Raw genomic sequence first — 26,528 nt, forward strand, 5'->3', positions numbered from 1 at the left:
TTCACTCCCTAGTGAGGTACCTGGCACATACAGAGTGGATGGGAAATGTTCAGTTAGTAGGTGGGTGGATGGATTGATGGATTGGATATTTAGCTGGGGACACATGGGCACAGGCTTCCAAAAGTCAGGAATGAATGTTCCCAATTTCCCAGCAGATTTCTTCCCCTTGGTGTGTGTTCTCCTCATCTTTGCTATTGGCTACTTTAGGACCAAAAGAAGAAACAGTGAATGATTTCTGGAGGATGATCTGGGAACAAAACACAGCCACCATTGTCATGGTGACCAACCTGAAGGAGAGAAAGGAGGTGAGTGGAGACATTAGGTAGACCAGCATGACTAGCAGAGGAACTCCTCTGTGTTTGAGCCTGGGCTGTCTACCCTTTGTGATTCTTGTGCCAGTCATCGATCAGACAAAGCCCAGGCCACTGTGCTTACCAGACTTTCCTATGGCCTGGAAGTCTCAGATGAACTTCAGGGGTGTGCCTAGGGCATGTTGCCTATGTCTGATAGTCAGACAACTCACCCTGGTTTCAAAACAACCTGAAGGAAAGGTTGGGCCATTTGCCAAGAAAAGCTACAGAGGAGCTTTTTTCCCCCGTGGCTTCTCCAATCCCTCGTTCCCCTGGTTTCCTGCACCTTCTCTGAGTCAACAGAGGAAACTGTATGAACTGAGACCCTGTGGGGTGCAAGGGAATCAGAGGCCCTGGTCTGATCATGCACTCAACTTTCTGACTGATCCTTTTCCTTTTGTGTCTGTGGCTGCCAAGTCCATGCCTGGCTAGGCCCTTCACTGCGCCATGGCTAAAACCAGTCCTGAGTTCTAGATCAAGCCCCAGAGAATAACCCCCATTCATGACAGTCTTTTCCTAGAATGGCCCTTAAATTACCTTGATCCCCACTCTGAGGTGTTGAGTGTGTGAATCAGCAGTTGCACAGTGCTTAGGAGGGTTGGTACTAGGGCTGGGCTGTAGGTTTGTTTCCTCCAACCTGACCTCTGACTCTCAGAAGCTGTTCAAGGTCCAGGCACCAGAGAAGGCATCACTCTGCCTTGGTTACCCCCTTAGCAGGTTGCTGGCTCCAGGGAATCAGGCAGGCCTGTCCCTAGACCATGACCTGGCATAGTGGAAGGGCACATTTTGTAGGTGAAGTAGCTTTTGATTTGCCCTGAACTGAGGGAACAGGGGTGGGAAAGAGCAAGAAGTATAGGGCTGGGGCTATGTATAATTTAAGAGATAGTGCTAAACAGGATGGAAGCTGAGGGACTTGAAAAAAGAAGTTAAGTAAGTCTGCAGCTGACAGAGGTGAGAGAAGAGGCCTTCTCTGGGAACTTCTGTCTGGGCTTTTGTGCTCCTTTCCTTCAGGTCCTTCACATCTGCTGGGGGCAGGAGGTCTGAGGTCATCCGGTGATGTGTGTCTGTTTCTTTCCAGTGTAAGTGTGCCCAGTACTGGCCAGACCAAGGCTGCTGGACCTATGGGAATATCCGAGTGTCAGTAGAGGATGTGACCGTCCTGGTGGACTACACAGTGCGAAAGTTCTGCATTCAGCAGGTACGGCCTCCTTCCTCCTTTCTCCTCTCGTATTTAGGATCTGCTGACCACTAAGAGAGTGGAACAAACTGGGTCATCTCCCCTCTTATCCAGGGTGGTCAGGAATCACTGAGTGTGAGGTATGTTTGGACTCTGAGATTAGAGATCTGGGCTCCCAAGGAACTTTGTCAAAGCTAAGGGAGGAGCATTTTCATGACTGGGAGAAAAAAAAGTATTATTGAGATGGAGTTTGATCATCATCGAGATGATGTATGTGCATCAGGAGGTGGTATAATCTTCTGGGGACTTGACCCACCTTCTCCTTTCTTACTCCAAAGTCTCCTGACATCAAGGATATGGTGGGCCCTCCTCTTGGTCCTCCAGAGTGACCCTGGAGGCTTGAGCAAAAGTTGCCTTCAGAGCTGCGGGGTGGTGTGGTGCTATGAAAAGGGGACTTAACAAGAGTTGGGAGACCTGCATTTTAGTTCTGATCTTGCCATTAACTAGTTCTGAGACCTTGACGGGGTCACTCAGCTTCACGGAGTTTCACGTTTCACACCTGTCCGCTGGGAATAACAGTAACAGCCCTGCCTACCTCCATGGGGTTCCTGGGAAGAGATCCTGTCTCCGTAGTTCACACTTCCGTGGGTTCACTCTCATCTTCCCATTGTCGTTGACCACCACAGCTGCCCTGGCCCCCAAGCCTCACCTCCCCTCCCCTGGCACTCCCCTACCCCAGGTTATCAGGGCCAACACACAAGATCTCCTCACTCCACAGGTGGGCGACATGACCAACAGGAAGCCACAGCGCCTCATCACTCAGTTCCACTTTACCAGCTGGCCAGACTTTGGGGTGCCTTTCACCCCGATCGGCATGCTCAAGTTCCTCAAGAAGGTGAAAGCCTGTAACCCTCAGTATGCAGGGGCCATCGTGGTCCACTGCAGGTCAGTGTGGCTGACCCTTGGCTCCCCATATACCATATTCTCCCACGGTTAGAGCAGGGGAAAGCACGGGGGCCCTGGCTGAGGAGAGGGGGCTCGCACAGAGCAGATCAGCTGTTAGGGTCCTGGGACAGCAGCCAGAGAGACTCCTCAAGTTTTGGTGCTGGGTATAGAGCGTTTGAGGAAAGAGGGAAGGGTAGTCCTCCAAGATTGGGGATGGGCAGACCACTGCTATGAAGCCAGAAAGCTAGATTGAGTGCTGCTTTGTGTACTTGGAGCCTTCTGACCTTTCTAAGTGTCGAGGTTCCCTGGTCCTAATAAGTAAAGGTACAGAGTCCGGGGTGCAGTGGGATTGTTGGCTCCATGAGAGTTCCAGCTAGTCATCATTCAGAATTAGAATTTAGTGGCCTGAAGAAAGAGCCCTGGCCTATGCTGCCCCCTCCCTGTATGTTCCCACAAGGCATGCTGTCCGTCCCAGTAACACCCCTGCTCTCTGGCTACAGTGCGGGTGTAGGGCGTACAGGTACCTTTGTTGTCATTGATGCCATGCTGGACATGATGCATACAGAGCGGAAAGTGGACGTGTATGGCTTCGTGAGCCGGATCCGGGCACAGCGCTGCCAGATGGTGCAAACAGATGTGAGTGATTTGTGGGTAAGGTGGGGGGGGGGGGGCACATTCCAAGACCAAACATCTGCTAGCCTCATGGATTACTCAGCTCCTAGGTTATTGTAAATGATCAGAGACACGGAGCATAGAGGAAGTTGTGCCTACGGGAATTGGGAACACAGGTGTCATTTGCACTAGACTCCTAAGGATAAGGAACAGGTCCTAAGAGAAGCATGCAGGCAGCTGAGAGAACCAGTGCCCACAGAGTTGTGACACAGCTTGGCCATGTCCAGGAGCAGCAGTGGCCATGTCCACAGAGCAGCAATCCGCTCTGTAGTTGGGGCATGGGGTTCAAAGCGCACAGCACTGGAAGACGGCCTGGCAGAGGTTTTGTGTGTCACCAGATTTTGACAACCCCTTCAGACTATTAAATGTGTGTTGTCAGAATGAGCAGGAATTGGATCTGTCCTTCTCTCCAGGCTTCCAGTCTAGGAGGCTGCCAGAGTAGGACCCTCCCTCCTAAGTGAAGCACCCCCAGAGGGACTCATGCATTTCAGGTCCTGCCCCGGGACGAGAGTGAATGATTTTATTCCTGCTAGGGTCAAAGGAGAAGTGGACTGGAGTGAACTGGAGGTGGGAGGGTGTGATCTATGTTGTGTATAACTGAGAACTCGGGCATCGTGGCATTTCAGATGCAGTATGTCTTCATATACCAAGCCCTTCTGGAGCATTATCTGTACGGAGATACAGAACTAGAGGTGACCTCTCTAGAAACACATCTGCAGAAAATTTACAACAAAATCCCAGGGACCAGCAACAATGGATTAGAGGAGGAGTTTAAGGTGAGTTGGAGCTGAACTCCTTCATTCAGACTGGAGGATTCACGTGCTCTGGGGAATCCCCTTGTGAGGTATGTGGGTGGTTAAGGGGTTATGTGGGTTTCTGGTCCTTTACTCATACCCTAGTCACTTTCAACCCATCCTGTATGTTAAAATCACTTGGTGGTATTAGGAGGAAAGAAAAAACAGGCAATATTTTTTTTAAGTCCCCAAGTCTGCCCCCCCACCCCCACACACAGGTGATTATAATGCATAAGAACAGCAAACCTTTCCTGTAAGGACCAGAGAGTAGATCTTTTAGGCATTGCAAGCCATGTGGTCTCTGTTGCAACTACTTAAAACCGTTGCTGTAACATAAAAGAAGCTACATATAGATGCTATGTAAACAAATGAGCATGGCTGTGTTTCCATAAAAGTTTATTTATAGGCAGCAGATCAAACTTGGCCCATGGAGCATAGATTGCTGACCTCTGCTGTGTGCCATTGGACAATGGTTCTTAGCACACCTAAGGAATATGTCACACCCTTGTCAATACAAGTGTTCCCAGAAGAAGAGATTTCTGGGTTGCAGTGGGAAAGACCACATCCCTTAAAGCAGTTCTCAAACTATAATGGCACACACAGATTACCACGGGATCCTGTTAAGGTGCAGGTTCTGATTCAGCAGGGGGAAATAGAGTTAGGGCCTAAGATTTTTCATTTCTAACACAGTGAGACTGATGCTGGTTTCTGGGCTACACTTTGAGTAGTATGGATCTAGAAGGAGCCTCAGAATCAGGAGAAGGGAACATTTGCATTTGAATAAAGTTTTCTAAAGAGTCCAGTCTTCCTCTGGCAGAGCAGCGGGGAGAGAGGAAAGGCAGGCACACTCCTTCCTATGAAGCTAGGATCCTTGCTCCAGGATCATAAAGTTCCAGCCCCAGGGAATCCCAGAAGGGTCCACAGGAGCCCTCAAGGCAGTGTTTCCCAAACACTTGTTCTTGGCTTCTTCACTGAGCTTATGACAGAAGGAACTGGGTTCCAGCAAGAAAATGTGGAAATGGATGTCAGGGCTCTAGTGAGGAGCAGTAGACGCCAGAGTAGCCTAGAGATGCAGGTCCAGTGAAGGCATCATCTTGCCAAGTTATGGGGCGCAGTAATGTTTCCCCTCTCCTTCCCAATTCAGAAATTAACATCAATCAAAATCCAGAATGACAAGATGCGGACTGGAAACCTTCCAGCCAACATGAAGAAGAACCGGGTTTTACAGATCATTCCATGTAAGAGCCCTCTCCCCATCCCAAAGCCTTAGTGTCCCATTCCCTCCTTCCCCTTCACCCCTTCCACTTCTCAGGTACTAATTAATGATCACCTTGGAGACAAGAATTAGGGCACTGCCTCTTGTCGCTCTCAGTTCTTCAGTGGCTTCTGGAAATGAAAAAGCATGAAGGCCAAAGGGTTTCTCCCTCCTGCGCTGGGAACAGGCATGTTATTGCCCAGCTGGGATGGGTGGGAAGGAGAGATTGAAAGAGAGCCTGGAGGTGATGTTGGGGAGCCACAGCTGCTGTCCTTCCTGCAGATGAATTCAACAGAGTGATCATTCCAGTTAAGAGGGGTGAGGAGAACACCGACTACGTGAATGCATCCTTCATTGATGTAAGTGGTGGCTGTGTCCCCAGAGCTCCCCACCCTCCATGGAGACTCAGCTGGGCCTCGCAGTGCCACCCTCCCAGTGCTTGGGAGGGTTGTCTTTGAGTCAGTCAACAAATACAGAACTCATACCAACCTGTACACTAGGTCTTCCAGGCCCCAGAGAGCAGAAGGTGGGGAGGAAACAGAGGGCACACACCAGAGTGATAGCTAGAGGGAAAGCTCATAGCACACACCAAAGGCTAAAAGCCTCTGGTCCTTCCCATATCTGTTCTCTTCATCCCAGCTCCAAACCCCCATCCCTCACCCTCCTAAAAAGAGACTAGCGTGTCACACAGGGTTTGGCCAAAGGGGAGCTCTGCCTGGGATGAGTTTGCCTCCAAGCAGCCCCATCCCATCCTAGTGGCCTGTCTTCTTTGCTCTCCCCTCCCTGATTAAACCACCTTACTCCTACCATTGACCTGGCCTGCATAGGGCTACCGACAGAAGGACTCCTACATCGCCAGCCAGGGCCCTCTTCTCCACACCATTGAGGACTTCTGGCGGATGATCTGGGAGTGGAAATCCTGCTCTATCGTGATGCTAACAGAACTGGAGGAGAGAGGCCAGGTGAGCTCAAAGAGGTCCTGGGCTGTGGGAGAAAGAGACCACAGGAAAAGGGGTGGAGGGGAGCTAAGAAGATATGTTTGGCATAAACTGCCCAAAGAGCCATATCCAAGCAGCTGATATGTGGGCAGTCTGGAGCTTCTCTCAGGACTGGAAGGGCAGTGTGATCTGAGTCCCCAGACAGTTCCCACCCTTTTACTTCTGTCCTGAATACAGTTTGCCCCGAGCCTAGCGTTGTGCACACCTCCTCCTCCCACCACCAGGCAGGGACAGAGCTGGTGAAATGAGGGATGCAGAGCCAGACCGAGGCTCTGATTTGGAGTTTCTGAGTGTCCCTAAGAAGAGGGTGCCTTCCAGGCCAGAAAAAAATGAACCAAAGGACTGTGGGAAGATGAGTTGCCTCACAGTAAAGGAAACAGTGGAACTTGAGAAATAACAGCAACAACAGAAGGATATTTATAAGTTAACGTTCAGTTAACAAGGAAATCTTTTAAATTTTTTTTTCTTTAACATTTATTTATTATTGAGAGACAGATACAGAGCGTGAGCAGGGGAGGGGTAGAGAGAGGGGGAGACACAGAATCTGAAGCAGGCTCCAGGCTCTGAGCTGTCAGCACAGAGCCCGATGCGGGGCTCAAACTCAAGAACCGTGAGATCATGACCTGAGCTGAAGTCGGTCGCTTAACCAACTGAGCCACCCAGGTGCCCCAGCAAGGAAATCTTTTAAAGAAAAATGTCCTCTAGTCATTTAAAAGGTAGAATTGCTTGGGAACTCTGAATATAAGGGACCATAGAAGCCCCCTTAGGTCAGCTCCATTCATTGTAGGAGCTCTCTTAACACTGTTCCTGAGTCACCGTGCAGCCTCTACTGAGCACTTTGAATCTCAGAGATCGCTCTTTCTCTGCGCACCCCCACCCCACCTCTGCTGGGTGGCCCAGTGTGTGTTCACACAGTGTTTCTGATCTTAAAAACTCTCTCTGCTGTGGTTAGAGTGCAGTAAATGGTTGCTTCGTTATGCCTGACGCGTGACTTAACAGGCATCAGAATTGAGAGAAGCCAGCAAGGGCCTGGTGATAAAGATCTTTCTGAGCCACAGTGAAGAGTTTAGACTTTATAGGGCAGTTTAAGAGCCCTTGACAATGTCAGATTTGTGGGGGTTTTTTGAAGTCCTTCTGGCTGAGTGAGGACAGATCAGAAACGAGCACACCAAAGGCAGAGAGGAAGTCGTGGCAGTACTGCTGGTGGCCTAGACTCAGGGATGGTGACAAGGGGTCTGTCCCAAAAGATAGTGAAGAGATGCATGGACTGGGCAGGGTGAAGAATTAAGGATGACACCCACTTACGACTCACTGAATTTGCAACCAATTGAAAATAAAAATTACTAAATACATCCTACATTAGTTGTTACCAGCTACATCTTCCCCATTCTGTACTTGTACAGTTTGTTTATTTTAATCTTGATACAGTTTTATACATATTTGCACACCCAGCTGTTCTGTGCGCCAAGAATTTTTTCAGGCTTAATCATTTAGCACATTGGCTATTCTTTCCAGGTTTCCATCACGTCTCTAATCAACAGACATACTTCATGGGTCTTCATCTATCATTAATGACAATACTGATGAAGTAGAGTTTTGGGGCACAGTTCCTGGCTCTGCAGTTGTGCAGTGAGCTGCTGTGTTATCAGGAACTAGGAGTGTGTCTCCTGGCCCTCTGTGACAAGCTAGGATGGAAGGTGCACGTAAACCACAGACCTGCACGAGGTTATCCCCACGCCCCCTGCCTCCAGATCTATGATGGACAGGCCCACACTGCAGGCAGAAGAGCCGGGATGGCAAGCACAATATCCTGTCTCCATCCACTGCCCTGGAAGGAAATGTGGCCCAGTGAATACCTCACTAAATACATAGGGATTTAGTCAGTTGATTGAGGCCCGTTCCCCTTTACCTACCACTCGGCCTTATGCCTCTGTCTTTGCAGGGCCAGGGAGACAGGTAGCAGCTCTTGCCCTCAGAAGCTTCTGAAATGAATCAGAACAGGATATTAATAACATTCTTTACAAGGCCTCACTGCCCCCCCTAAGACCTAATTCCGCTTCCTGTTCCATCTCCCGTTTGTCTTGTCAAGTGTAGCCTCCAGGGAGGCAAACACAGTAAGCCTAACTGATACATTTATACAACATGACACCACCACTGCCCACGCCTGGCTTTAAATTCCCAAGGAAAAAGTCTTAATTCCAAAATGTAAATTTTATATACATTAAAATCTCAAAAGAATTAGAACTTAAAATCCAGAGTCCTCTTCTCCCTGTTTTCTTTTTCTTTCTATCCTAACCGGAGGGGTCCACCAAGATGCTTGTGAGGCCTGGGTGCCCTCAACAGCTGTAAGTTGGACCGTTCGTCCGAGTGGGCAGAGCAGTTCCAGCAGTTTCTGCATGAGGACAGCCCAACCCAAGGTTGTGTGCCCCTTATCCAGTGTCGGCAGAATGAGATTGCATTAGGCACCTGCCATAAAGTGTGTGTCCCCATAACCGTTGTCAGCCTCAGACCATGCTAGAGACTAGTTGCTGTCCAGGGGGAGGAAGTTAAAAGACAGCAGGAGAAAAGACACAGAAGCTTCTGCTGTAGCTTCTCTAGGCTATCTTTTCCAGAATCCATAACCCGAAAACATAAATCTGAGATTAAAGCCCTGTTCCCAAGTATTCTGCTGCTGGACTTGAGCACATCTATTTCCAATCTCCCATCCTCTGCTACTGATGATTTTAACACCTGCCTTATTGCCCGTTAGTGGCCCCTATGCCTGATGCCTGCCTCTGCTCTTGAAGGCGTAAGTATCCACGTGGGCAAGCCACTTATTCTTGGTCTTTCCACCTCTCGGCTCTCTCAGCCACCCTGTCAAATCACAGCGTTGTCCCTGCCAATATCTGCGCTGCCTTTGAGATCTCAACCCTGGGTCCCGCCCTGCTTACCATCTGCTGATCGCCAACCTCACTACTTCCCTCCTCTTACTCCAGTTAAGTTTTTCTCTCCACCAAATCTCTAGAGCTGTGACCAGGGCCCGGGGGCATAAGAGCACCTGGCTCCACGTCTCTGACACAGACAGTTTCACCACTCACCACTGACAAAATCCACAGACCGAGAGACACGAGTGGAGGTGAAACAAGAAAGGAATTTATTTCAGTGAGGCCGACACTGGGACGATAGCAGACTAACGTCTCAAAGACTATCTCCAAGTGCTGAAAATATTTCTAGGTTCATGTAAGGAAGCTGTGGGACAAAGTTCAGTGGGTACGTGCAGATGGGCAAAAAGGTCAGGTTGATCATGGTCAGACATGCGGGGTCTTGCTGAAGTCATGGCAGTCATTATTGCCTCAGGGATAATTTCAGTTCCCATCCCTGGATGCTTTGCTTGCCGGATCTTTTGCCTGCGTTAAGAGAGAAGCTGGAAAGAAAATTAATCAGAAAGTACAGACTGAGGTCAAAATGGAAGTGGTTAAAATCCTCTTCCAGAGCCACCGACGACTCCACTTTTCAGCCTGGGACTCCCCACTCATGTTCTCACCTTCCTCCCTACTCTCTCTAGAGTTTTTGTGATTTGTCATTATTATAATCCTTCCCTTGCTAACATCTGTTATTCCCCCCAGTCTCTTACTTTCATGGCACCTTATCTCTCAGCCTGGCTCATTTTTCTCTAAGAAATCAGACAAGAGCAGGTTCATCTTCCCTCCTGCAAGCACCCAGCCTCCTCAGATCTGTAGGCATTCTCTCTCCTTCTCTCCTGTTGCAGCGGGAGAGGGTCCCTGCCCCTCTCTGTCCACCTGTCCACTGTGCCGGGCACCCCCCCCCCCCCGCCTTCTCAAGTGTGTTGCTGCAGCGCTCTCCGACCCAATTACGCCAACCAGCCTTCGCGCTGTTGCACTTCCTGTCTTTACAAGATGAAAATCTCTCTCCTGTCCCACAGTTCCTTCCCTCTGCCCCCCGTCTCTCTGTACCCCTTCCTTCCCAGCACAACTCCTTTGAGGAGTTGGCTTCCTCCCTTCTACTTCTGTCCTCATCCTGTTCCTTCTCGGTCAGGATCACTGGTGACTGCCTTCTTGCCCTTCCAAAGGCCTTTCTTCTCTCTTGTCTCTCTGGTCCTTTTATTGCAGCATCTGAACACTCAACGCCTCCCGCCTCCTCAAAACACTTTCTTCCTTTGAATTCTATAATATCACCTTCTCACTGGCCTGGCAGTTCCTTTCATTTTCTTTGTGACCACCTCCTCCTCTGCATGACCTTTTAATCATTGAGGTGTCCTCGACTCAGGCCTTCACCCTCTGTAGTTTGTCTTAACACACTATCTTTTGAGGACTTCATCTAGTCCTGTGGCTTGAGATGCTGTCTATACGCCAGAGTTCCCCAAATCTGTGTCTCTAACCCAGCCCCCTCTTCCCACTTGTGTATCCACGTACCCGCCCGATATCTTCACATGGCTCTCCTTTGAGGATCTCGAACTCCACCTGGCCCAGATGAAACTTGATTTCCTCCTTCCTCCATACTAGTCCACCCCAGTCTTGCCATCTCAGTAGGTGGTGCCGCCTTCCACCCGGTTGTTCAGGGAGAAGTCTAGGAGTTCCCTTCATCGCTCCCCTTTCCTCACTCCTCACACCGGTGAGGTCTGACCTGTGCTGACCATATCCGCTTCTCTCTAGTGTAACTACTGACCCGTCCTAGAAACCACCGTCCCCTCACCTGCACCACTGAAGTAGCCTGGCAGCCCGTCTACCTGCTTCCATTCCACCCACTTTTAGTCACCTCACATGGCAGCCGGAGATCATTTTGAAAACATAAACCTAACTGTGGCCACTGCTTAAAGTCCATTTGGGGCTTCCTGAGATCTTGAGGGGAAATTTACCTATGCATACAAAATTTAGGAACCTTTCATACTGATATCCAGTCCCAAGACTTGAATTACATTGTTCTTCCTCACAGTTTCCCTTGCTCATTTTAAATACAGTTTCCATTTTCCCTCGTTCCCTTCTGCCCTCTAGCTGCTGAGTGGAGCATGGCTTCTGAGATGGGTCACAGCCAATCCCTGCGAGGGGGGGTCCCACCTTTGCCCTTGCTTTGTGTTCTGCACAGGCCTGGTCTCCAGCTCACATCTCCCTCCTCAGCAGGATCCCAAGGCCTTTGTAGCCCTGGGCATCCGTAGGTACGGCTGCTGGCCCCTGTTCTGGATTCCTCAGGTCCCCATTCTGCCTGCTTAAAGAAGGGGGTTCCTCTCCTTTGGCCCAGAGAAAAGTCACCCCAGGAGATTTCTAAACTGGAGCTGTTCTTGTGTACTCCAGAGCCTTCTCCCTCAAAACTTAGTTCCCTAACTCTGTATCCCTGGAGGCCTCCTTCCAGTTTGCTCCTTTTCTTCTCCGTGGTGCCTCACCACTAAGGTCTCAAATACCTGAAAGCCATCAACTGTGGGTCCGTACTATTTCTTTTTCTAGTCATACTGTGATTCTAGCTCATACACTTCATTTCTCTCAAGCCCATTTGGATCTTAGCACTGGTAATGGTTTTAAAGTTCCAGTCTTTACTCGTAGCTGGTAAGCTGTGTAAAGGCAGTGTTGGGAGGGAACTATGGCAGCAAAACTCATTCCACTCACTAATGCCCTAAAAACCAACGTAATCTCTTGTTTAAGAGCCTTAATTAGAATGTTTTTAAGCTGTTCTTCTTGAGAAGAGGTCCCAGGGCCCCAACCCCCAAGGCATCCCCAGGGCCCCCAGTGGGCACATTGTGGAAAAGCACTAGTCTATGACTTTGCTGTGATCCACCACTTTAATAATTCTGTGTTTTAGAATGAGCTCAACATCATTTATAAAGTGGGTAATGAATGATTACACATACGAAAAGCAAGAAGAGTCACTAAAATGGACTTGAATGATTAGTTTATTTGGACTGAGACTATTGGTGATTTTTATTTTTCTACTTCTCATAATTTTCCCAGTGAATGTAAAATACATTTGTGGTTGAGGATTTTAAAATTGCCAGTAGTGAAGTATCCGAGATCTTCACCGAAATGCTCTGAAGAAATGGAGAGTATAACTATATTGTTTTATTTATGTATTTATAGCCTGACTCATTCTGCAAGCATTGAACAAATTCATTTACCAGATACTGAGAGCCTACCACATGCAGGCAGTGTGCAAGGTGCCGGGGAGACAAAGATGAAAAGTGGCAGTCGCTGCCCACAAGGAACTGTGGAGGAAATTGAGCCAGATGCCAGCAAGACAGGCCATAAACCATCTCCTGCTCACTAGCAAGGACAGCAGTGCGGGTGCCATTGCAGGATCAAAAGATAAAGAAGAGGGGCTCCTGGGTGCCTCAGTCAGTTGAGCCGACTGGTTGAGGTCATGGTCCAAGGGTTGTAGGATCAAGCCCCGTGTCAGGCTTCGTGCTGAGCATGGAGCCTGCTTACGATTCTCCCTCTCTCTCCCCCAGTCTGTCTCTTTCTCTCAAAAAAGAACAAAAACAAGATAAAGAGGGAAGGGATGATGGGGTGCCAGTGTGGCTCGGTTGAGTATCTGACTTCCACTCAGGTCATGATCTCATGAATGAGCCCGCGTTGGGCTCTGTGCTGACAGCTCAGAGCCTGGAGCCTGCTTCCGATTCTGTGTCTCCCTCTCTCTCTCTATCTTCCCCTGCTCGCTCTCTGTCTCTCTCTCTTTAAAATAAATACACATTAAAAAAAAAAAAAGAGGAAGGGGATGAAGGGTGCTGTGGCCTGTGCTGTGTGAAGCACCATGGCTGGGTGGGAATGTCACTGGGGTCAGTTTCTCTGGCTTAGCAGTCTGACATATGTAAACATCTGTAAGATGTGGAAACACCCCAAGGGAACAAGGGATGGGGAGGCATTGGAGCAAAGACATTTCTCTCCACCCTGCCATTGAGTGTTGGATGCAGCTGAGGTGATGGTCAGAGCTCTTCAGAGATACTGTAATATATTGCAAATTAGACTGTAAGTAACACCGAAACGTTAAGGGATTATGTCCAGTAAGGGAATTAAGTTTTTAAATTTACATTTGACTCGTGAACAACATGGGGGTTGTTGTTGTTCAACCCCTAGCACCCTGTTCCCACTTGGTGCAGTCAGAAATCTGTAGGGGCACCTGGGTGGCTCAGTCAGTTAAGCATCTGACTTCCGCTCAGGTCATGATCTCACGGTCTGTGGGTTCGAGCCCCGCATTGGGCTCTGTGCTGACAGCTCAGAGCCTGGAGCCTGCTTCGGATTCTGTGTCTCCCTCTCTCTCTGCCCCTCCTCTGCTCGCTTGCTCTCTCTCAAAAATAAACATTTAAAATAAAAAATCTGTGTATATCCCAGGGATGGAAGCTATAGCATATGGAATATAGTCAGTGGTATCGTAATAGCTACCATGGTAGCTATGCTTGGGTGAGCACAGTATAATGTATAGATGTGCTAAATTACTGTGTTATATACCTGAAATTAACACTGTGTGTCAACTGTACTTCAATTAAAAAAAGAAAAATCTGCCAGGGCGTCTGGGTGGTTCAGTCGATTAAGCGTCTGACTCTTGGCTTTGGCTCGGGTCACGATCTCACAGTTCATGAGTTTGGGCCCCACATCAGACTCTGCACTGACAGCACAGAACCTGCCTGGGATTCTCTTTCTCCCTCTCTCTCTGCCCCTCCTCTGCTCTGTCTCTCAAAATAAATAAACTTAAAATTTTTTTGAGAAAAAAAAATCTGTCTATAACGTTTGACTCATCAAAAATGTAATGAATAGGGGCTCCTGGTGACTCAGTCGGTTAAGTGTCCCAACTTCAGCTCAGGTTATGATCTCACAGTCCGTGAGTTCGAGTCCCGCGTCAGGCTTTGTGCTGACAGCTCAGAGCCTGGAGCCTGCTTCGGATTCTGTGTCTCCCTCTCCCTCTGCCCCTCCCCTGCTCATGCTCTCTCTCTCTGTCTCAAAAATAAAATAAAAACATTAAAAAAATTCCCTCTGCCTCTCCCTTTGCCCTCAAAAAAAAAGTAAAAAAACAAAACAAAAAAATGTAATGAATAGCCTACTGCTGACCTGAAGACTTATCGGTAATATAAACCATTAGCACATATTTTGTATGTTTTACATATTCTATACTGTATTCTCATAATAAACTAGAGAGAAAAGAAAATGGCATTAAGGAAATTGTAAGGAAGAGAAAATACATTTGCACTGTACTGTATTTATCCAGAAGAATCTGTATATGAATGGGCCCATGCAGCTCAAACCCGTGTTGTTCAAGGGTCAGCTATAGATGTCCTAGTGAGGATCAGAAGTTAATTGGAGTGATATTAAGTAATGTAATGGCACTGAGGTTTTGGTACCTTGGAGATGAAGTGTGTCCAGTAAGAGCTGGCTAAGAAGGGACCAGGCAGCTCAGAAAGCAGCCCTGCCTCTGCCACACATCATATCCCAAGGGCCTCACCTCTCCCATTTGTCTCTCCAGGAGAAATGTGCCCAGTACTGGCCCTCGGATGGAGTAGTGTCCTATGGAGACATCACAGTAGAGCTGAAGAAGGAGGAGGAATGTGAGAGCTACACCGTCCGAGACCTCCTAGTTACCAACACCAGGGTAAGGTGGCCGGTGGGTGCGCCTCCTCCCATGGGGAGAGCCACGGTGCCCTGCATCTCTGATCCCCCTTCTTCCAAAGGAGAACAAGAGCCGACAGATCCGGCAGTTCCACTTCCATGGCTGGCCCGAAGTGGGCATCCCCAGCGACGGAAAGGGCATGATCAGCATCATCGCAGCCGTGCAGAAGCAGCAGCAGCAGTCAGGGAACCACCCCATCACTGTGCACTGCAGGTACCACTCTCCCCAGCCCTCTGAGGGGCAGAGAAAGTGACAAGAGGCAGGCAGGGGAGGCGACCGTGAGCATCCCGGTGAGCATGTGGCAGTCAAGTTTGACGACCAGCACAGGGCCAGATGATAAGAGCGTCTTGGTGTTTGAACTTCGCGTTAAGTGCTAGCGAATCGGTGACATTAAGATATTGGGCAGGGGGAGCATTTGAGAGCGTGATGGGATACAGGAGAGCAACAGGGGAGACTGACAGTGGAGAGACCAGTTGGACAATGTGGGGGTGAGGGTCTGGCCTCCTTAAGAAACACAGGAAAAGAGGGGCACCTGGGTGGCTCAGTCAGTTAAGCATCTGACTTCAGCTCGGGTCATGATCTCATGCTCTGTAAGTTCGAGCCCCATGTCAGGCTCTGTGCTGACAACTCAGAGCCTGGAGCCTGCTTCAGGTTCTGTGTCTCCCTCTCTCTCTTCCCCTCCCCTGCTCATGCTCTGTCTCTCTCTGTCTCAAAAATAAATAAAAACATTTAAAAAATGTTTTTAATAAAAAAAAAGGAAACACAGGAAAAGAGAAAAGGGCAACTATTTTCAAACAGTTTGAAGAAAAATGAACAAAACTAAAAACATAGTTGTGAAAGAGAAGAGGAGTCCAGGGTGTAGGATACATCCCAAGTGTGAAACGGGGTTACTGATAGTAGTTGGTGTCACTGACAGAAGATGGTAAGGGGACTCATTTGAGACGGGGGTGGTGAAGGTGAATTGTTTGGGGCATGTTTGATTGCATTTTATTAAAAAAAAAAATCTACCATGAGTTTGTATTGCTTTTATAGTTAGGAAGAAAAAAAAAACTCTTAGAAGGAAAACTAGAGTATAAATCCCTGCCAATTAGTTTTAAAGATAGAAAAATGAGCAAAGGAACTCCTAGGAATGTATCCAGTGAATGTGCTTCAGGAAGGTTGTAAATTATCTAAACATTAATAGGGGACTGATTCCATAAGCTCTGATGCATCTCATGCTACAGAGCTGCAAAGATTAATGAGTCTGCTTATATACTGGGTATGGGTTAATCCTCTAGACTTACTGTTTTGTGAGCAAGGCAAATGAGAGATAGGGAAAGAACGTAGGTTTCTGTTGGGGGGCACCTGGCTGATTCCGTGGGTAGAGCATGAGACTCTTGACCTCAGGGTCCTGAGTTCGAGCACTACGTGGGTGTAGAGATCACTTAAAAATATCTTAAGGAAGGGGACACCTAGGCAGCTCAGGCAGATAAGCATAGCTCAGGTCATGATCTCGAGATCATGAAAACGAGCCCTGAGTCCCTTGGGATTCTCTCTGTCCCTCTGCCCCTCCCCCGTTCACATTCTCTCTCTCTCTTTGCCCCTCCTGCCCTTGCATTTTCATGTGCACACTCTCTCTCAAAATAAACTTTAAAAAAAAAGTAAAAATAAAGGGGCGCCTGGGTGGCTGAGTTGGTTAAGGATCCAACTATTAAGTTTGTCTCAGGTCATGATCTCATGCATCGTGAGTTTGAGCCCCACATCAGGCTCTGCACTAACACTATGGAGCCTGGTTGGGATTCTGTCCTCCCTCTCTCTTTGCCCCTCTCCCACTTGCTCTCTCTCTCTCAAAATAAGGAAGGAGGGGAGGGAGGGAGGGAGGAAGGAAGGAAGGAGAAAGGGAAGAAAGGAAAGAAAGAAAGAGGTAAAGGAAAGGGAGAAGAAAAGAGAAGAAAGGAAAAGAAAAAAGTGAAGAAAAGAAAGAAATCTTAAGGAAGAAGTGGCCAAGTGCACCAGCTACTACAGACAGATAGTAAACATGAAAAGATGCTAAACTTTACTAGTAATATTCTGAGAAATGAGGATGAAAATAGTGCAGCATGGCTTTTTATCCACTGGATTTTGGCAAAATTAAAAGGATTCCTTGGTGGGGCGCCTGGCTGGCTCGGTTGGCGGAACATGCAGCTCTTGATCCTCAGGGTTGTGCGTTTGAGCCCCATGTTGGGTTTCGAGATTACTTTAAAAATTAAATTAGAAAATAATAAATAAAAATTTTAAGGAAAAAGGATTTCTTGGCCTGCCCAGATGAACACTTCTTTCCCTACACTTTTTTCTCTCCCTTGGTCACCCTCTCTTGGCAAACTCCAAATTCTCTAGCTACCCTGCGTCTGCACCGTGCAGCTGAGTGTGGCTGAAGAAAAGCACTGGGTTACAGGCCTCATTTTATGTTCCTGACCACTGGTCTCATGGTGGGCCCTGAGCGCTGCCTTGCTGTCCTTCCTCACCTTCCACGCTTCTAGACCAGGGCTGGACGTACTAGGACCCACTGCCATATCTGGCCTGCCACCTAGTTTTATATGGGTCTGCAAGCTAAGAACTGTTTTTACATTTTTAAATGTTGTTTTTTTGGTTTTTTGGTTTTTTTGTTTTTAAATCAAAAGAAGACTAGAGGCGCCTGGGTGGCTCAGTCAGTTAAGCATTCGACTTCGACTCAGGTCATGATCTATCTCACAGTCCCTGAGTTCAAGCCCCAACTTCAGCTGAGCTCGAGTCCCACTTGGGGCTCTACAGTCCTTCCCCCTCTCTCTCTGCCCCTCGTTCATTCGTGCTCTGTCTCTCTCAAAAACAAATGAATAAATTTTTTAAAGATTTTTTTTTTACTCAAAAGAAGACTATTTTATGACCTGAAGATTGCTTGAAATTCAGATTTCAGTGCCCCCATATAAGGTTTTATTGGAACACAGCTGTGCCCATTTGTTTCTGTACTGGCTGCTCTGGTGCTCCAGCAAAAGAGTTGAGACCATACGTGGTGCTCTCCTCACCTCACACTGCTGCTCAGCACATAAGAAGTCAGAGTTGCGCTGTTACATCTTGATTTTGTCTTTTCTCAGCAAAACCTATGATGTATTCTATCTGGCCCTTGATAGAAAAGCTTGCCAGACTTTGTCCTGTATGACTATTTCACACCTCCTCTCAAACCTAAAACCACCACTGCCTCTTCTGTCCTCACGCTTAAGAGAGGACGGTGATTTCTGTTTGACAAAGAAAAGAGAAGCAATCCGAACTCCCACAGGCTCCCACCACCACAGCTGCCAATCCACCTGCCGTGGTGCTGTGGACCCTGCATCCCTCCTGTCCAGTGGATGAGTTGTCTGAGCTCTCTCTGTAGCCCATTACATTAACCATCTATTGCTAATCTCCGCACCTTAAAACAACACACGTTTAGCTTACAGTCTCTGTGGTCAGGAGTCTGAGCACATCTTAGGCGAGTCCTGCGCTTCAGGGTCTCACAAGACTGCAGGCAAGGTTTTGGCTGGGGCTGCGGTCCCATCTGATGCTCGATTGGGAAGGATCCATTTCTGAGCTCACCTGGTTGTTAGTAGCATTCAGTTCCTTACAGGCGGCTGTACTGAGGGCCTCTCTTGTTTGAAATTCCATGCCACATGGACCTTCCCAGTGTGGCGGCTGGCTTCTTCTAAACCAGCAAAAGAGAGAGTGTCTCCTTGCAAAACAGGCATTATGATCCCGTGTAACATCATATACGTGTAGTTATATACATCCCATCACGCTTGCTATAAATCTGTTGGTTAGAAGCACAGCACATGTCCTGCCCACACCCAAGGGGAGGAGATCACACGAGGGCATGAACAACAGAAGATATCGTGGGGGATCGTGGGGGCCATGGTGAGGCCTGTCTGCCACACACACCCTCCACTTGGATATCAGTTCCATCCGCTTTTGTCTCCTCAGGACTTGACTTCAGTATCCTACATCATCAGGTTTTCCTCTGAATAACTGGATAACTATCATCTTCATATATAGATGTGCTATAATTTCTCCCATCTTAATATTTTAAAAACTCTTACCTCAGGGCACCTGGGTGGCTCATTCGGTTGAGCGACCGACTTCAGCTCAGGTCATGATTTCACGGTTTGTGAGTTCGAGCCCCGCGTCGGGCTTTGTGCTGACAGCCTAGAGCCTGGAGCCTGCTTCTGATTCTATGCCTCCCTCTCTCTCTGCCCCTCCCCCACTCATGCTCTTTCTCTGTCTCAGAAATAAATAAACATTAAAAAAAATTTTTTTAAAGAAACAAAACTCTTACCTCTAATTTCTTCCAGGTAGCCCTCTGTTTCTCTGTTTTCCTTAATAGTAAAGCTTCTCAAAAGATTTGTCCAGACTAACGCCCCAGGTCCTCTCTCCTCATTCTCTCTCTCTGTCCCATTCCAGTTAACCCCTTTCCTTCCACATTCCATTGCAGCTGCCCCAGTGGGGGCTACCTGTGACGTCCACGTTGCTGAGTCCAGAGATCATTCTGTCTCATTACCCTTGACCTTCATCAGCATCAAACACAGTTGACCACTCACTTCTCTGTGGAATGCTTTCAGCATAACTTCTCTCCTGGTTTGTGTCCTCATTGACTGATTCCTCCTCATCCATGGTCCAGGGCCTCGTCCTTGGACCTCTTGTGAGCCCATCTTGTCACCTGGCTTTCATCCCAACTCCCACATGTCATCACTGGTTCACCCTCTCCCCTAAACTCCAGATTTATATGTCTAGTTACCTACTCAACATTTCCACTTGGGCATCTTCAGTTTAAAGGGTTCAGATAAGAACTTCTGGTCTTTTTTTCTAAGCCTTCTATTTGCACAGCCTTCCCCCAAGTCAGTAAGTGGCATCTCATCCCCCAGCTAACTCCTATGAGAAGCTTTGGAGCCATACTGTTCTCCTTATTTCCTCACCCATGCACATCTCATGTTCGACCTTGCTCTACATGGAAGGCAGTTTCAGAATCAAGTATTTCTCACTCCCTCCACCAGCACCTCTCTAAGCCACCACCCCTTCTTCCCGGTACTTATACTGGCCTCGCTGATTTCCCTGTCCCACCTTCCTACCTGTTCTCAACACAGCAGCCTGAGAGACCCTTTTAAAACTTCAGTCAGGCCACATCACTTAGAATCCCAACATGATCTGAGGGCGCTCACCTCACCCCGACCACGCTTCTTCCTTCTGTCCGTCCGTCCATCCATCAGATCCAGCTACACAGCTTCCACACCTGGACATCCTGCCTTGTGCCTAAGATACTCCTCTCCCAGACAGCTACTGGGCCTTGGCCCTCGCCTTCTTCAGGTCTCTGCTCATGTGACCTCCTACTAGAGAACCTTCCCCAACCACCCTGCCTAGAACTCCTGTTCCTCTTTTTCCTTCCCACACTGCATATCATATTGTGTGGGGATACTGCTCCCCTCCACAGCCCCTGCCACACAGCAGGCCCTCAGGAAAGGTCTGCTGAAGCAACTGATGACATTGAACAGGGCAGATAATATCATGGTCAGAGCCTGGATTCCTGGGACTTAGGAAGCAAATGAGAGACACAGAAAAGAATCAACACACACACCCCAGCACAGAGGGGCAGGGTTTCTCAGGAGAGGAAAGACAAGACTAGAATCCCAACATGAGTGAGCAGCGGGTCAGGGCAACTCAGGCACATTTGCAGGTAGACAGTGAAGGCTCAGTGCTGGGTAGGAGGGGGGTATGTGTGAGGTTCTTCGCTGTCCTGTGGGCAAGTCCCTCAGCAGGCAAAGTGGGCCGTGCAGGAAGGACAGCTGGGGTGCCACTTCCTCCTCCGAGCAGAGTGAGCATGTGGCTTACTTGGAGAGGAGCAAATGGGCCTCCTGCCCCAACCCACCCCAGCAGCTCCGTTAGATGACAGCCCTTCCCAGGAGCTGTCACCATTTCCCTCGGCCTTTATGTGCTCGTTGCCACTGTCTTCACCTTATCAGCACAGTGGGCTGTAACAGATGTGGTAAGTGCATCTGCTCTATTACAGCGCAGGGGCAGGACGGACGGGGACCTTCTGTGCCCTAAGCACAGTCCTGGAACGGGTGAAAGCAGAGGGGATTTTGGACGTCTTCCAGACCGTCAAGAGCCTGCGGCTACAGAGGCCACACATGGTCCAGACACTGGTATGCTGCCCACACCACTGCCCCATCTACAGCCCTTCTTTGTCGGGGCCATCTCAAGGGGAGGCTTTTCCAAGCAGCCCCTCCTTCCCTAAGGTGCCCCATACAGAATGAGCCTTGCGGGCATTGAGAGCAGAGGGGCACAGCCCTGCCACCAGTAAGAGAACCAAGCAGGCTCTATGAAGGCTAGAGGGGGTGCCTGGGTGCCCCACGGGGCTCCATGGGTCCTGGCGTGGGAAGTCTCAGGAGTGCTTCCTTTCTTTGGTTCAGGCTCTTGACCGTCTCGGTGACCAGTGACCACCGAGTATGGGGATAAGCATCCAAAAGGGTCCCTGAACCTCCGAGAGACATGTCTGAAGGGGAAAGAAAAATACATTTTAAGAGTTCGGGGAGTTGGTAAGGCTTTGAGAGCCAGGGCGCCTGCAGCTTGGCAACCATGGTGAGGTGTGGGCCCCACAGAGCCGTCTCCCTGCTTGCGTGGTTTGCCAGCCCGGCACACTCACGTCTGACCACTGTAGGCCTAGGACGACATCTTCCTCTCAGCTCACCTCCATCCAGAGGAAATTAGCTGTACTCAACCCAGAAGGAGAGTACAGGCAGGTCAGGGCTCAGGTGCAAGTCCAAGAACGTTCATTTCCTCTAATTTTTCCATTTTTTGTAAAATAGGTTTGTCAGGAACTGCAGGTACCTTGTTCTTGTCAGTAACCCTGGCTTTTCCCTCCTTGTGCTCTCCAGGAACAGTATGAGTTCTGCTACAAGGTGGTGCAGGAATATATTGACGCATTTTCAGACTATGCCAACTTCAAGTAAGAGGCGATGAGACCCGGTGGACAGGAAAATTGCCTTTAATATTTTGTAATATTCTGTTTTGTTAATATACCCAAAATTGTGTATATATCTTATAACTGTTTTAGAAATTGGTACATAGGCTTCTATTACCTATTAGGTGGAGATTTTATATGTAAATGTGTTAGCACTGATAGTCCTTTTTCCAATGTTTTATTGGGGAATTAAATAGTGTGATGTTTGGATTGATATCGTGAAATCCTCTGCCTGGAAGTTGGGCTGTATTATTCTTTGGTTTAGACATCTTTTCCTGAAGAAGAAACACAAAACTCATTCCAGGTAGCTCAGTGTCAACTAAGAAAATAAGCACAAAGTTTTCAGAGCTCTTGAGGAAATTGGTTGTCCTGGTGCCTACCCCCACCCCCCCTGTTCTGTAAATAATCCCTCCCCTCTCTACCCCCTCCCCCACCACTCACAACCCACTGTGGGGAGTAAGGGGACCAGAGCGGTATCTCTGGCACCACACTAGGGATTATCAGGTAATAAAAGCTTTGACTCCCTAAGGAAGCGTCTCCCTTTGTCTGGGGTGGGGCAGCTGGGCCAGGGCTCTCCCAGGCCACTCCTGGCCCTGCTCTCAGTGTGCTGTCTCAGCTGGTCTCAGAAGCCGTAGTCTTCTCAACGACTCCTTTCGGACCCGCATAGCCTCTCCAGCTCTTGGCTAGTTGCCAGGACCCATGTCTCATTTCTCAGCACGTCTTTGGTGCGGTGATCCCAGCCAGCCTCGCTCCCTAGGAACATGGCCAGGGTCCCCACGGTTTGCCTAGCGCGGGGCATGGAAGAGAGAGGAGGTAGCTGGCTAAGTAAGGCCAATCTGGATTGTGCTACAAAACTCTGGATTGTGTTGCTTTGTCCAGGATAAGCCTCTATATCCACACTTACTGGGTTAAATAGCTTTCATTTAATTTAACAAAATTTCACTTCATTTCATATTTGGACTTTTTTATGAGAAGTGCCTCAGACCCAGAGACCAGGGTGATGGGAGTCTTCGATCCCAACTTGGTATCAAGCCTGACGTATTACACAAAAGCGTCTAACTTTTGTGTCTTAAATAAGGTGGATGTTTCATTTATTTCTCATGTAACGGTGTGCCCAGTCCAGAGACCTAGTGTCCTCCCATCTTGTGGTCCCAGTGTCCCTTTAGGATGTTATTCTTGTCCTTGTGGCTGAAGCTGGATCACCGTCTTTTCCCATGGAGAAGCAGAAAGAAGATGGAGAGCAAGCAACCTCATTTCTAAGGACATGAAGCTTCCTACAGCCTTCTTTCCATTTGCACTCATACCCCATTGGCTAAAACTTAGTCCTAGGCTGTACCATAGGACAACAGAATTGCTAGGAAACGTAGTCTTTGGTTGGCACAGCTGGGAGGGTGGGTCTCTTCATTGCCTCTCATCCTCATGAGCAGCTCCTGATGGGAACGTAAACTGGTTGCCACAGCCGCGACAGCCTCAGTGCGAGGCTGAGAGAGTCTTGTGGCCTGTGGGGCCTTTTTCAAGAAGCAGGGGTAGGCCCTGGGCTACTCAGGCTGTCAGGAGTGAGAAGTGGCACTCCATCCTGGGCCGTGGAGGCACACTCAGGTCATTGCTGGTGTGCTTTTTGGCGGAGATGGGACTTGAGCTACCCAAGGGATGCTGGGAATTTGGATGAGCAAAAGGAGGCAAAGTCATACAGAGCCACATTACAGAAGGCCTCAGAGCCCAGGTGAACAGATGGGTTGGCTCCAAGATGGAAGCCAAGTTCACCACATATTCAGGATATCCTCAGGAGGCAGGGGCACCATGACAGACAACCTCTGGAAGTCTCTGTGAGGTATGTGTCAGAAGTACTCGGTCCTTCTGTAAGAACTAAGGAACTCCAAGGGGCAATAAATTAAAACTCAGTGGTTTTCAAAGAAGCATAAGTAAGTTAAGCAAAGACAGAATCTGAAGGATTTCTGAGGAGAGGTGCCATGTTTGGGAAGGAGACCCTGATTTTTTGCAGGCTACCTCCTGGCAGATGGAGAAGGGCAGGCTGGGGTCAACAAGCTACATAGCCAACTTATAGGAGAGCCCTTCTCATGCCTGTGCTGCCTCGCTACCCCCACCAGGCTGCCTACCTCCTGTTGCTCGGGCTGGCATTGAGCAGCTTACACACCAGTGCTTACAAGGGTTTTTACAGAAGGACTGAGTACCTCTACCAACTCACCAGTGTGGGCTGGCAGCTTTCTGCTGGAGTCCACGCTGATTTGCTTGGTGGCTAGGCCAGTATTTTAAATACCACTGGTTGCTTAACAGACATCTTCAAGCAGGCCTTGCACGGTTGCAAGAGACATAAACCCAACGGGAACTAGTCGAGGCTAAAGAGCAGTGTATCAGGGCTCACACCACACAGTCGTGTGGCAAGGGTGATTGCTTCATCCATTGCCCATCTCCCAGCTAGTTAGCTATGCCCCAGGGAGTGTGAGCCAGTGCAGATTTCTCAGAAGGGGGAGGGCGAGGCATCCAGTGCCCACCGTGCTCAGACCTCACTTCATCAAGTCAGCACCCTCCTGGGCGTTCAGTTCCCTTCAACACCCCTCTGACCACCACCAAATGTACAAGTCTTTGATTTAAAAAAAAGAGGGGGGTGTGCCTGAGTGGCTCAGTCAGTTAAGCGTCTGACTTCAGCTCAGGTTATGATCTCCTGGTTCGTGGGCCCAAGCACCTACATCAGGCTCCATACTGACAGCAGAGCCTGATTTGGATCCTCTATTCCCCTCTCGCTGCCCCTCCCTGACTTGTGCACTCTCTCTCCCTCTCTCAAAAATAAACATTTAAAAAATTTAAAAAACAAACACCACTTCCCCCAGGCCTAAAGTCTTCTGCCTTTATGATAGACTCACTCTCACCTCTTCCATAGTTCATCCCCACAGATTCCTTTCTTTCCAATTCCCGAGGATCCACTCTCTGTCCACTAGTTCCTCCCTTCTGACTTTATCCTCACTCTGGAGCCACTGCTCCTCCTTTCTCCTTCTTCAGAGACTGGCCATTCCTGTGGTCTGTAGGTTATGCCCCCTTAGCTCTTCTCCAACCCTGAGCTCCAGGTCGGCTTCCTGCCACGTGACTGCACGCGGTGACCCACAGGCACCTGTCTCACACTCCCAATGCCCAGGGGTTCACCCTGTCTCTCCAGAGTCTTCGGTCCCTTCCTCCAGCCTTCCAGCATTCTCTGCGCCTCCCTCCCTCCACCCCTAGCCCACAGATCCAGACCTGCCGGCAGTTCCTGTGTTGACTCTTCTCCATTTTGTTCCTTATATTGGAGCACCGCTGCTGCCCTGTGTGCGGACTCCAGCTAACTCTGTCATCCTTCATCCAGACCATCTGCTCAGGGCTTTGTGCCCCTCTGTGCTCCAGCAGCACCCGAGCACGCTGCTCTATGCCTCTGCTTTCCCAGCCGGCTACAAGCAGTTCCCAGACTGGAATGAAGTCCTATCCTCAGGACTGAGCATTAGTTGCTCAGTGGTGAACACATGGCTTTCTGTGTCCTGCTGAGAGGGATATGAGGATCAATTCCAGAGTCTACAGTCTGGAAGATGACAGCAAACGTTCCTGAAAAGCTATGTATGTGGCCAGAAAGAAAGGAACAAGAGCATCCTTTGGGAAGCTTAGTTCTGGTTTGGATGTTTTAGGAAAAACCACAAACTACAGAAAAAATAAAGGCTCCCCATTCCTCTTTTAAAATAAACACAAGGGACTTTGAATAAAACATTCTGTAAACCCAAACCAGAACTAAGCTAGTTTACTGAACTCAAAGGAATCATTTTCACTAAACCATAAAACAAATGTTTTTCCTAAAAATTACTTGGTTAACCAACACATATAGGAACGAAGTATTTTCCAAAACAATTTCACTGAACATACAATCCACACGTTGTTTGGAAATTGATGTGTGCCTTCCTGCATGGGAAGCTGAAGTCCAGGCGCCCATGAATAACTGGTGCCTGTTATGCCATCCCCTCCCCCATCTTTGCCTCCGGATTTGACGCACCTGCTCTCCTAATGACTGGCCACCACGCCACCAAGCCTGACCCTGGCCCTTGCATTTGCTGTTCAGCCCAAATGCGGAAATTGCCTATTAACCCTGTAAACAGGCCTCTGCCCGCCGCCCCCGCTCCAGGCGAATAGCTGGTGGAAAGCTAATAGCTGGTCCGTGGTGGAAAGTTGAGCTGACACAGAATGAGAGGCAGGGGCATGTTTCAAGTGTCTAGGTGAGCTGTGCCAAACCATGAATAGTCTTGGGTTGAGCACAGGATGGGGAAGGCTTGGAAGCTTGAGAGGAAAGATTATTCCTACCCCCTGCTCATAGGCCCACAGATGCTGCACTGCCCCCTGAGCTGAGCCCCCTCTCATGGGCCTGCAGGGAGGAGAGAGAAGCCCCACCCAAAACTACCTCCATCTAGAGCGACCCAGCCCTGGTGCTCAGGTGTGTGGATGAGGTTCATTCCATCCACCCCCTTTTACAGTTGAGCAAACAAGCCCTTAGGTCCCCATGGCCTCCCCCAGACCTCTCCACAGGTTGCTGACTCCCCACTCAGGCTGCCAACTGGGTGGGACACAGGTCCCCAGCCATTGCCGCCTCCAGGCCACAATTTCCTTTTCAGGTCAGGGAAGACTGAGGGCTTTGTAGGCCTAAGGGCAGGAGCCTGAGGATGCAGCCCCGGGGAAGTGGGAGGAGGATTCTTCAGGGCGTGGCCCGGCTGAAGCAGTCCTACCACCTCAGATCCCTGGGAAGACAG

General features: G+C 49.0%; 1 protein-coding gene across 7 annotated transcripts in view; it reads left to right on the top strand.

Annotated features, from left to right (window-relative positions):
* PTPRA (protein tyrosine phosphatase receptor type A) overlaps nucleotides 1-21,967 on the top strand; it is a 158,906-nt gene extending 136,939 nt beyond the window's left edge. For all 7 annotated transcript variants that reach the window (XM_042980793.1, XM_042980796.1, XM_042980794.1 and 4 more), the window contains 12 exons: nucleotides 208-305; nucleotides 1,429-1,548; nucleotides 2,306-2,472; nucleotides 2,973-3,108; nucleotides 3,771-3,920; nucleotides 5,083-5,176; nucleotides 5,476-5,552; nucleotides 6,021-6,155; nucleotides 14,631-14,756; nucleotides 14,836-14,987; nucleotides 20,800-20,935; nucleotides 21,668-21,967. In XM_042980793.1, coding sequence (XP_042836727.1) covers nucleotides 208-305; nucleotides 1,429-1,548; nucleotides 2,306-2,472; nucleotides 2,973-3,108; nucleotides 3,771-3,920; nucleotides 5,083-5,176; nucleotides 5,476-5,552; nucleotides 6,021-6,155; nucleotides 14,631-14,756; nucleotides 14,836-14,987; nucleotides 20,800-20,935; nucleotides 21,668-21,742 — 1,466 coding nt within the window. In that variant the 3' untranslated portion in view covers nucleotides 21,743-21,967. The remainder of the gene's footprint in view (nucleotides 1-207; nucleotides 306-1,428; nucleotides 1,549-2,305; nucleotides 2,473-2,972; nucleotides 3,109-3,770; nucleotides 3,921-5,082; nucleotides 5,177-5,475; nucleotides 5,553-6,020; nucleotides 6,156-14,630; nucleotides 14,757-14,835; nucleotides 14,988-20,799; nucleotides 20,936-21,667) is intronic.
* The last annotated feature ends 4,561 nt before the right edge of the window (nucleotides 21,968-26,528 follow it).

The sequence above is a fragment of the Panthera tigris genome, chromosome A3 (assembly GCF_018350195.1).
Source record: "Panthera tigris isolate Pti1 chromosome A3, P.tigris_Pti1_mat1.1, whole genome shotgun sequence".
NCBI lineage: Eukaryota > Metazoa > Chordata > Mammalia > Carnivora > Felidae > Panthera > Panthera tigris.